Below are 12,738 nucleotides of genomic sequence, written 5' to 3'. Positions count from 1 at the left end.
TTATACTATTTGTTATAATTCAATGTAATTATACTCACTGCAGTGCTTAATATTCGTAGTAATTTAGGATTAAAGCAATTGAAGGGTAACGTGAGCCGGGTGATATGAGCTGCAATAATTGAGGTTATTTAGGCCATATCTAATATTTGGTAATCTAACTAGAATTGAATCAAGGAATAACAGTAAGTTGATTCAATTACCTTGCCTCCCAGTCTTTTGATTCGTTTGAAGTAGTTATATCACTCACTCGCGACTCTATTTCATAAATTGCTTTGAAATAAGAAGTTAATCTTAAGCCTGCTCTAGCGTAACACGTTTTTCCCAAAAAGATGATTGTTTTCGTATTTTCGTTTATATGACAATTATCGTCTCACTTCTTTCTCTCTAGCGATTGACGTCCCGTATCGAGGGGATGCTTGTTGTCAAACTAATTTATAAACGGCTCCTACACAGGGGCGTAACAATCTGTGTCTATGTGTGAGTGTGAAAAGGAGGAACAGGATGAACTTTTTGCGCTTGTGTGCGAGTGTGCTCATTGACATTCATCCAAAAGAATAACACACACACATCAACATTTCCCCCTTTGAAGTTGATTCATTCTCTATGCCGCTTACGGTTTTCGAAACATGCCGTCATTGGTACAGTGCACAATTCAGCGCATTTTCGGCACAGAGATTTGCCAAATAGGCATTGGATTTTTGCAACCTCTTCTATGGGTGTAGTGCTTTCAGGCAACTTTTTCATCAGAATGTAAAAAATCCCATATTTCCCTGGAGCTTTCATATTTTTATAACTTCACTTTTCTTTTTATAACTTCATTAAAGCAAGGTCATGTTTTATGTTCCATAAAATCGTCAATACTAAATGTCCTTTATATCTTTTTAATATTCTACAGCCTTTTAGAGGCACTAGAGTGAGAAACTATGTTATACCCAATCATTCAAGCACATACTACAATTGCACATTTTTTGTCAGGGGTGTAGTTCTTTGGAATTCACTATCAAGCTCAACATTTTTTTTTTAAATTTAGGCACCTTTAAGAAGCAATGTTCAATTTTATTCAATTAGATGTAATGAGAATCAGAAAAATAGTCTGAATAATTCATCGATAGAGAGAAACAAATCAATGTAAATTATTCAGTGGATTTCATCAATACTGCAACGACACTGTGGCATTAAAAAAAGACAATTGTCTTACGCCGCTTTTCATAAATAAACTAAACTAAACTAAACTAATTTCACCCAAATCAACAAAAGGGACCAGAAGGTATTTGAATTCCGGGGATTATCCCAAGCTTTCGCATGTCCGTTGAGACTTGGTTTTTCCCCATACGTTATACCCGTAGCAAGAACATTAAACAACGAGTCTGTGGCGCTGAATCAGCACAGGTAACTTAAAAATCACTTGGAGCATTACCAAGACGTGATTTTAAGGTTGACCGAGGCTGACCGTTTGTACAAGCAGATTTTTTGTTGGCCTGACGTGTGAAGATGAAAAAGAAGAAGGAGGAGAAGAAATTTGTCTGACAATTTTGGGATTTTTTCTAGAAGCAATAATTTTTGCCCTTACGGGACATTCTATGGAATTGGATGAATGATTACTTTAGCAATTTGCACACTTGAAAATTCAGATTGTCGTTTATCACCACCAAAAAAGCATTTAGATTTTTCATGATCAAATGAGCCGCAAAGCATTCTACAATGTTAAGGGCAGTGACAAAAAGCTTGTTAACGACGACATTGAGTTGTATTTTGAAGAAAATTTGTAGAAGATTTTCTAAACGGTTAAAATTTGACTAGACAATGACACATAAGACGAGCCTGTTCAAGAATTATAAAATAATTAACCTGATCCTTTTTAAAATGGATCAAATAAAGCCCAGGAGCAAAACCAACACTACTGGTATTATTCGTGTTGGTTGTTTTCCTCATTTGAATTTCTTGAATCGGAGTAAAACCTTACGAAAAATTTAATTCGGTTGTGATTTCACCCGGTGTCTGATCGCCGGTGAGACCCTGAAGTACAACTTTGAAAGGACGAAGACTTTTAGTGCCGTAGGTGAAAAATTCTTGTTTTTATTATTCAAATAATTTAATTTTTTTTTGAAAATCATTTAAAGATTTCACCAATATATGGGCAGTTCCCCTGTAACCGATCTGAAAAAAAAAAGTATAAGTATAAGTATAAGTATAAGAAGAAGAAGGTTCTAATTACTTTTTACAGAATTAAATATGAATATTTCTTTATCGCCGATGTTATGAAGGACGTCGAATGAATTGGAAATTTCAACTTTTTTGGCCGATGGACCTGAACTAGGTTCGGCAATTCTTTTTCTTCCGGCTTTCACGGCGGCCGATGACTTCTCCATGCTGGGTAAAGGAAAGAGAAAAATATGAAAATTAAAATAATTTTAGCACTAGCACTTTCGACAGTTTGTATTTTTTACACATTTACACAGACACATTAAGAACTTGTTGTATTATGTTTAGCATGTTTGTTATGTTCTAGCCTACGTTATGGTTGACGAATAAATAAATGATATTTGTTATTAAATTTGTAATAATTTTTGTCGTTTCTAGTTTTTGTTTGTATCGGTTTTAGAATTTCTTGAATTTAGTTTGTTTTTGTCATTTTTGAGTACTTCATTTTTTTTGTTATTGTTGTTATATTTTATAAAACATCAAGAAAGATAAATTTAAATAAAAGTTTTTTATGTTTGTCAAAATTATATAGGTTCTGTAAAAGCGAAAAACTTTATGCTTTGAAATTAAAAAAACCTATCCATTTGGCACATAGGCCGAAATCGAATGTTGCCAAAATCGAAAGTTGCTAAAATATTGCGTAACCTACTAATAAATATGCAGTGCAGTTACCGTTATCATTACTATTACTATCTTCTGAATACAATTTGTCTACTATGATAATAGTTCTTCCACTAGAAATGGTTGGAAATCTATCCTATCCTTTTCGATTCAACCTTATGTTTGATTTCTGCCTAAGATTTCCATTTTTTTTAATTCATCGAGATTGTATGACTAGGTAAGTGTTTTTTTTTCTAGAAATTCCTTCACACAGTGATTACCTAATTTGTTTTCGTAAAAAAAAAAATTGGGAATTTTATAGAATTCATATCTTTAACAACATTTTTTAGAATTTTTTCCCCAAATTTATTCACATAGTGTGACACAAGTGTAACTCTAATCAAGCCGGGACAAAACCTATTTATTTTGGGTGTGAAAATGTCTACAAGCACACATTCAGACGATACAATTTCCAACAAGTTGAATAGCTTTCGTCTCGTCTGATTATAGGTGTGGTGTAGTGCAGATACATGAGGAGTTCGGGTTGTCACGGCTCCGTCACGGTTGTGGTTTCAAACACCTTTATGCTTATGTTTCAAAGTTTACTCCCCACAAATTTGTACCGACGATATGCTGTTGTGAGCACTAGTTGCCAGGTGTAGTATAAAATTTTATCCTCTGTAATGTGAAGATGGTAAAGACGGTCATCATGTGGCAAATTTGGCTTTTTGATTTGAGCAGCAACAATTTCAAGTGAAAGCTGATTCGTCAAATCAATCTAAACATAGGAATTTTCATGTTTGCGGTAATGAGATAGCAGCAATTTGTTTGTTTTGAAGTTACAGGTTTTGCTTAAAGTGTAGTCAGAGTCGTATGTAAAAATTTCGTCAGCGTTCATAAAAAAAGGCAGCTTATTGAATTAATACTTTCATTCATAACTTTTATGATTGCTTTTTATTTAAATAATCACATTTCTTTTTCATATTTTCACAGCTACGCATCCTGTTCCGGGGCAAAATCCCCGGGTCTTGCGGCTGATATGCACTTCAAACACAACGTGATAGCCTTTATAGGTCCGGCATGTGCCTTCGCTCTGGAACCGGTAGCCCGGCTGGCCGATTATTGGAACACCCCCATCATCACTGGAATGGGGGATCAGGTAAATGACATTTTGAAGGAGCTTTGAAGCATCATATTGTTTACAATCTTAAATCGTAAACTGATTTTCTACAGACTACTTTCCAGTACTGGTGTTTCTAGTTCCTCGTTAAACTTAGTTAAAAACTGTGAATTTCAAAATTAAGGATAATTTACCCGCACCAGAAGACAAATGGAATCCCGTTGAAGCAAAGCAAAATTGTTAGATGATCCGTGGAAGCTGCTCATGAAACGGTTTTATGGTAGCCCATCGTAGCCATCATCATCAAGTGCCAGTCGAGATTTTTCCGCTGGCATTCCGCGTTGTCTGTCTTGGACTTCGCTGTTTGCTTACATACAAACACACTTCTGGAGCAAATTTTATTTCGCACCGTTTAGCACGCGACTGTCTCATTACCCGGGAGGGGAAAGCGTGTTATTGCTCAATTATTTGTGATTGCTGGAGCGACATCTCTAAATAATTGCAAGCATCCTTGGAAGCTGCCAATGTTAAAGGAACTGACCATTGAGTCGTGGAGTTTGTTTTAAACAACCTCTTACTGTCTCAGATCATATAAAAACACAAGAAAAAAAATTATTATTCAGTCAAAAAACATCCTGTCACGCCATCTGGTAGTTTCAGTTTCAGTAATTGGATAAGTTAATTCAAACTTCGAAGCTGTCCGAGCTTTATACCCCATTTAATTTACTTTTTCTGCATCATTACATCCGTATGACTACCATCGGCGAACAGATTTTTTCGTATTTGTTTTTTTTTCGCTAAACTGCATCTGTTGCAAAGATACGGCCACGGAAAAAACTATCGTAGGGATAATAAAAACTTGCAAACAGATAAAATCGAATCGTTTTCCACCGGTTCCATTTCAATGATTGTTTGTTCCCACTACCTTGAAACACGGTTTGAATGTCAAACAATTCGTTTTCTGTTTAAAGTTTTGATTTAAAAACTTTCGCTTCGAAAGAATGTCTTTTTTCATTGACAAATTCACAAAGTTTCAATTGGACGTGTTTAAAAACAGTAGAAAATATTTCATTTGCTTTAACTTTTTTTTTTGCTTGCAAGGTATGTGATGCTCTCAGCCCCTTGACTCTTGGCTATCAGCTTTTGTTCCTGAAAATTCGATTGTGAACATTTTAAAATCGATAAAAAATAATTTGATAAATTTGTGTTCATTTTGAAACAACTGTAGTACCTTGTACAAAAATATTGAAAATGAAGGTTTTAAATCAATGATCAAGTGAAGGCAGCTCTTCCTCTACTAAACAACAAGTTTCGAAAAAGAGTACTTATTGATACAGTTTTCAAAACATTGTTAAAAAGTTGCTACTTTTCGATACTATTTTGATTAAGAAGAAAAAACCACTATTTTTATCAGGTTAAATATATTGATTATAAGGAATTTTTTATGGCAAAAAATTGTGCAACTCCGAACTCGTAACAAAACTCGATTTTTTCACCACTCATTGGATAAGTTAATGACTCGTGCTGAAAAAATGCAATTTTAACAACTTGTACATCTTAAATACGTAACTGTTGACTTTAGTGAAAAATGCTTTTTTTTTATTATTATTTAAAAGTCCATACGGAAATATTAAAGCGAATATAAACAAGATATCAAAGAAAATTTGAACCAAATAGAATCTCAGATGTATATGAAAGCGTTAATCAAAAAAATGGACAGTCTTCAACAAAGTTGCAAAAAAAAATCAAATTCTTAGTATGAAAAACTTCAAAACGTCCGTTTGCGATGTCTATATGATATTTTCTAATTAAAACTCAAAAGTTGAGTGATTTCAATTTTTGAAGCATAAGATATCAAAATCTTGAATATTGTGGCAAATTTTGAATTCTGTATTGAAGTTTTTCAAGATCAGTTTAAAATTTTTATGTAGCTTTATAAGATTATCAGTTATCCATGATAGATTTGATAAAAACAAGAGATGATAAAAAATATCTGACAAACGATTCGAATTTATGCCGCCAAAATCTTACAATATCAGTTATTAAAATGCTGTTTTCTTGTGTTATATACCGTAAACTGGGGGAACTTTGATCAGCGGGGTAACTTTGATCAACATGAAATTTTTGAAGATAATCATCATCAACTAAGTATAAAGTTAAAATATCTGAAAACTGTTTACTTCGTTAACAGCCTGTAAATAAAGTTACAAATAAGCTAAATCTGGTTTGTATTAGGAGATTTTTTATATTACTTAAAATATAATTTTAAAATCTTATAATATCTGATTTTTTGAAGCCTCACAAACAAACATCTCTCCTGATCAAATTTAAGCATTTACGAGCAAATGGGTTGTTCAATGTGAAAGTTAAACTTTTTTCTTGGTTAAGAATTAGTTTAAGTGTAATTTTTATCGTCATTTGATGATATTTTTTGGATATTGAAAAAAATCGGTCATTTTCCATGAAAAAGCCCGTATAGAAAAAGTGGCTAAAAACCCTATCAAATGGTTAAGTTTGAACAAAAAAAGAACATGGGTACAGTATAAGGACTTAGGGAATTGCATGAAGGTAAAATTTTATTTTTTTTTGAGGCCAACAAATTTTGAGAAATGTTTATTATTTTTGCCTCTAAATGTATGCAGCAACATTGTCCATCTTTCGAGTATATTTATTTTTGATAGAAAACGTTGAACAAATCAATTGAGTCGAAACAAAAAATTACTGTTATCAATGTTTTGAGCCTTCTGTGCTCAATGCCATCAAAACAATAAATTTGAAGATGTTGAGATACGTAAAAAACATAGTGATCAAAGTTACCCCGAAACTCAAAATCTGGTTTTGTAACAAACATTTTATTATAACCACCAATGTCGTTTGAATTTACTGCAATCAATGATCATGTTTAATACTCCTCACCTCAGTAAGGGTTTTAAAGCTTTTAGGTATTACGAAAAAGCAACCCCTTCCAAAATATTGAAAAATGAATGAAAAAAGTGATTAAAGTTCCCCCAGTTTAGGTACCGTAAACTGGGGGAACTTTGATCAGCGGGGAAATTTTGATCAACATGAAATTTTGGCAGATAATCATCATTAACTAAGTAAAAAGTTTAAATATCTGAAAATTGTTTACTACGTTTGGAAGCCTGTAAATTGAGTTACAAATAAGCTAAATTTGGTTTTTATTAGGAGATTTTTTATATTACCTTAAATATATTTTTAAAATCTTAAAATATCTGGTTTTTCGAAGGCTCACAAACAAACATCTCTCCTGATCAAATTTAAGCATTTAGGAGCAAATGGGTTGTTCAATGTGAAAGTTCAACTATTTTTCTTGGTTTAGGTTAAGTTAAAGTGTTATTTTTATGGTCATTTGATGATAATTTTTAGATTTTGAAAAAATCGGTCATTTTCCATGAAAAAGCCTGTATAGGAAAAATGGCTGAAAATCCTATATAATGGTAAAGTTTTAAGGAAAAAAGAACGTGGGAACAGTACGAGGACTTAGGGAATTGCATGAAGGTAACATTTTATTTGATTTCGAGGCCAAAAAATATTGAGAAATGTTTACAATTTTTGCCCCTAAATGTATGCAGCAACATTATCGATCTTTCGAGTATATTTGTTTTTGATAGAAAACGTTGAAAAATTCAATTGAGTCCAAACAAAAAATTACTGTTATCGATGTTTTGAGCATTCTGTGCTTAATGGCATCAAAACAATAAATTTGGAGATGTTGAGATACGTAAAACCATAGTGATCAAAGTTACCCTGAAACTCGAAATCTGGTTTTGTAACAAACATTTAATTATGACCACAAATGTCGTTTGAATTTACTGCAATCCATTATCATGTTTAAAACTCCTCACCGCAGTAAGGGTTTTAAAGCTTTTAGGTATTACGAAAAAGCAACCCCTTTCAAAATATTCTAAAAAGAAAGAAAAAAGTGATCAAAGTTCCCCCAGTTTACGGTACATTAAATTATGACTATGTTTGCGATAGTCACACTTAAAAACCATAAGATGTGGAAATTTTGTTACAACAACGAATATCAGTAATGTTAATTACTTGAATAACACTGTGGAACAGCATTTTTGGTGAGTCTTGAATTCGAATCATTTGCCAGATTTTGTCTATCAGTTCTTGTTTCAGTGAAATGGCATGTGAAAATTTTGAAATTGATCGATTTTGAGTAAAATCGATCATTGATAACTGATGAACCCAAAAACCTGCAAAGAAAAAACTAAAACTGATTTTGAATTAGTTTCATTCGATCAAGGATTCAGATTTTTTCTGGATATTATACATCCAGAGATTAAAAAAACTTTATTCCACAATTTTTAAAGTTTAAAAAGATAACATACGTTGAAGTTGATGTACTTTTTTTGACACCGCTGATAAAAGTCTTCTAATTTTTTATATTGAACATTTTTATTCATTTAAGAACTTAATTGAAGACTGAAAAAATTGGAATAATGGTTTAAGGAATATCTAAGATTCAATGTGATTTAAAACTTCTTAATTTTTTTTTTCAAAATTAACGTATTTTTTTTTTAAATTGCAATAAGCAAGTTCTATACATTTTTTAACTTAGTGAACATTACTGGCGATCTTCGGAAAAGTTGATTATTGAGTTAAAACCTTTAATTGGCAAATCTTAGTAATGTTCCACAATTTTACCTAAAATGTTCCCAAATTAATTAATTGAATAACTCATTTTCCAAAGCTATAACGAAAACAAGAGTTGCTCAAAAAAAACTAATTACATATTTGGAATCCGCGCCCCCAGATTAGTCGAAACCAGTTATTAAATTCTCTGCGCCTCGGAAAAAATGTAAATTTAGTTGCCTTGCGTAGTTTTTCTATTCGTTCAGTTTTCAAATGCTTCCTATCCCAGGGAGTATAAAGAACTATTTTATATCGGAGAATTTTGCAAACTTTTTCCATGAATAAACAGAATAAAATTAATCAGATAAACAAATACATAACATTTGAATTTAAAGTTATTCCCAATTTATTTAAGAACTGACTTTTTACCCGTTTTAATAGTTATTGTAAGCATTTTAAAAACACATATGGATGTAAGTAACAGCTAACAAAACAGTTGAAAATCGATGCTTCTTTAGACAATATTTCTAGAAATGCCAAAAACGTAACTAGCGTAATATTTTGGCGAGAATTTTTTGTTCCTTCTACTGTTTAAAGCTCATGGTACTGGTACCGTAACCCGGGGTTTTATCACTTTTTTAAATTTTTTTTTATTATTTTTTCTGTTAAGGGGAATGTGGCATTAGGGTGTCCCAAAATTGCATAACTTCTGGAAATCTGGGGGCTCACCCCCCAGACCCCCCAGTACTCATTGTGTGTTAAACGACAATTTGCCACAAAAATACAATCTTGGAACTGCCATAACTTTTTTGTTTTAAGTCCAATCGAGTTGCAGTCTTCAGGTGAAATGTTAGTCTTAATTGAAATTTTAATAAAACCTTCATAATCAAGCAATCGATTGGTAAAGACAAAAATGTATGATGAAAAACCAGATTTTTATGCTTCTTTAGAACACTATGTCTCAGAATCCCTTTCACACTTGAGATTCAGTGCAACCCCTTCCTGATGACCGATTCTGCTCAAATTCGGCATATGGCCTTCTGATGACTCCCTTAAACCATCAAAGTCTTTTTTTGCAAGTATTTTGATTTTAAAGTAGGTATTTATTAAGACAAATTTGATAAATTAAATAAAAAATATCCTCAATTGTATTTTTGTAAAGCATTAAATCGTGGAAAACGGAGTACTTCCTTTCGAATTCCTTGTTGCTGAAAATTGGGCAAGGAAAGCTGCATGGATTGCTGAAAGAGCACAGCATAGTGAAAATTTTATTTTAAATAGAGCCAACAACTTACTGGAAGGAACATCAAATTGCCGTTTACCTCCTATAGCAAAACTTCGCTCCGAAGTAACCAGGGACTGGTTTGAAAATCCTATTATAATAGATTGGACTATCAAAAGGCAATATAAAACGGGTGGAAACAAGGCAGCAGCAATTGCTTTATTTTCAAACTTAAAAAATACAGTGTACCCCCACAAAAGAGAAGCCTTCACAGATGGATCTCTTTCAAATGGAAAAGTCGGTTTTGGCGTATTTAGTCCAACCGAAAACAATGTTTCTAACAGGCTACCTGACACTTTTTCAATATTCTCGGCTGAAGCAACAGCGATTGCGCTAGCTGTAGAAAAAGCGAGTATTCCAACGATAATATATTCTGATTCAGCTAGTGTACTAGAAGCCTTAGAATCTGGGATAAAACATCCGATTATCCAAGATATTCAAAAACATAGAAACAAAGGAAACGTGACATTGGTCTGGATACCTAGTCACGTTGGCATTCTTGGCAACGAAAAAGCAGACAAATTGGCAAATTTGGGCAGAGAAGGAGAAAGGATATCCAGAAAAACACCCAAGGCGGACGCGCTTAAATGGGTTAAACATCAACTGTGGATGGCACATGAACGAAATTTGAAAAACGAACAGGAAACAACACTAAGAGAAATCAAATCATCAACATCGAAATGGATAGACACGGCGCTGAAGAAGGACCAGAAAATTCTTACAAGGTTAAGGACTGGACACAGCAAGATAACCCATAAACACATATTGGAACGAACTGAAGCCCCAACGTGTGTAACATGTGGTGTTTCAATCACAGTTAAACACTTATTGATGGACTGCAGGAAGTACGACATGCAAAGAGCTAATATTTTTCCCGACGCCGGAGGAGGACTAGTGAATATGTTGAAAAACAACAAACAAAGTGAAAAAATAGTGATAAAATTCCTTAAGCAAAGTGCATTGTACGACCAAATTTAAGAAACTCTGTAACGTCCAGTATTTATATATTAATACTGAGGGTGAAAACTGAAGGTTAATCCCTCAATAAATAAAGCGTAAAAAAAAAAAAAAAAAAAAAAAAAAAAAAAAAAAAAAAAAAAAAAAAAAAAAAAAAAAGGCAACCCCTTCCTGATGACCGATTCTGCTCAAATTCGGCATATGGCCTTCTGATGACTCCCTTAAACCATCAAAGTCTTTTTTTGCAAGTATTTTGATTTTAAAGTAGGTATTTATTAAGACAAATTTGATAAATTAAATAAAAAATATCCTCAATTGTATTTTTGTAAAGCATTAAATCGTGAATAGATGTTCACACGTTGATTACAAACCACATGTTTTGTTCAGCAAAGTTTAAGTGCACAAAAATCCGCATCTTTTGACGGAATCAAAAATATTCTACGCTTGGTACACATTTTGGTCAGTTGAATTCAAAATGTTTGGACCAAAAAAATCTTTTTTCTTGAAAATAGCTTGCTAGTTTTACATTTTGATACAAATTTGGTTCATTTTGTATTTTTTACGTTTAGTTTTTAACTCAAACAAAATTAAAAAAATATAAAATATATAAATTTTATGAAAATTTTTTGACCCAGAATTTATTGAAAATCAAATCTTTTGAAAGTGGACTTTTTTTAAAGATCGCGCTTGCGGAACCTCTAAACATGATTTTTTTTAGTCGGCTCCATACAAAAGTTTGTTCTGCACATCCTAATCTACCATTTGGAGGGTGAGCCCCCAGATTCCCAGAAGTTATGCAATTTTGGGACACCCTAATGTGGCATGTTTTATATTTTCAAAACCAGTACTGGACTCCTACGAACGTAAACATGGTTACAGAAATGTATTAAAAAGACCACCAGATATGTTTAAGAGTTTTTAGGGTCAAAACTTGTGGTTTTTTCTTTAATTTAGGTATGATTTTTTTTAAGACTATTAACATTAATAAAACTCTATAGAATTTCACTTGAACTCAGTCCCGTGCGAAGGAGGAATATAGTTATTTAATGAAATTGAATTGAAAGTTTCAAATCCTTATTTATTTTCAAAAATTTATTTGAAATTACTCAAAATTCAAAATTGAAATTTTTTAATCAACTAACATTAAAACTAAAAGCAGAATATTAAATGCAAAAAAAAAAAACAAATAAAAGAAGTTTCATCAAAAATAAAAAGTATTCAAATCAAAATTTCTTATTTAAAAAAAATCATCCTAGGTTTGGTTTAAATATCTTATTTAAAATTTATCAGTTTAAATTAAATCTAACTTTGATATCTGATCAACTAACAATCTACATAAGAACAAATAAGACTTTGAATCCATTTATTATTCTTCAGCTAATCAAGAATACAGATCTTTTCAAACTATTTTAGTTTCCAAAAAAAATCATTTTTTCCAAGTATTTGAAAACACATTTAACAATTTTAACGATTTTAGCTTGGAAAGATTTTTTTTTAAAGATCATCATTGAAACTTACATGAAAAAAACTACATTTTAAAAATATGCATTGAAATTTAATGAGCAATAAAAACTGGTAAGAAATAAAAATTTCAAATTTGATTTTAAACATTGACGACATACGAACAATAAACAAATTCAGTAAACATTCGAAAACGGAGATTTAACAATATAAGAATTATTGCCGGCCAAAAGTTTGGGATCACACGCTAAAAAACATGCAAATTTTGATCGTTCATATCTCAGTCGTCTTAGGACATATTGCAAATCTTCCGATCTCATTGGAAAGATAATAAGCAATAGCTGTTTCGGAGGTATTTTGCCCAGAAATAATGTTTTAGTTTTGCACCTAAAACTTAACCTAAAGTTTGAACATTTTCAAAAAATCGCACTCAATATTCAAATCCGATCATCTCGCGATAGGGTGGACAAAGTTTCAAAATTTGAGTTGCATAAGAATCCTTATTCTTTGC

The 12,738-nt window shown here is 32.1% G+C and overlaps 1 protein-coding gene across 7 annotated transcripts in view; it reads left to right on the top strand.

Moving 5' to 3' along the window:
• The window catches only part of LOC129743897 (atrial natriuretic peptide receptor 1), a 141,703-nt gene that overhangs the window by 65,014 nt on the left and 63,951 nt on the right, over positions 1–12,738 (top strand). For all 7 annotated transcript variants that reach the window (XM_055736131.1, XM_055736136.1, XM_055736135.1 and 4 more), the window contains exon 4: positions 3,796–3,961. In XM_055736131.1, the coding sequence (XP_055592106.1) occupies positions 3,796–3,961 (166 nt within the window). The remainder of the gene's footprint in view (positions 1–3,795; positions 3,962–12,738) is intronic.

The sequence above is a fragment of the Uranotaenia lowii genome, chromosome 2, assembly GCF_029784155.1.
Source record: "Uranotaenia lowii strain MFRU-FL chromosome 2, ASM2978415v1, whole genome shotgun sequence".
Classification (NCBI taxonomy): domain Eukaryota; kingdom Metazoa; phylum Arthropoda; class Insecta; order Diptera; family Culicidae; genus Uranotaenia; species Uranotaenia lowii.
Note: the sequence above shows the minus strand (reverse complement) of the source record. Positions and strands in the feature narration are given on the sequence as shown.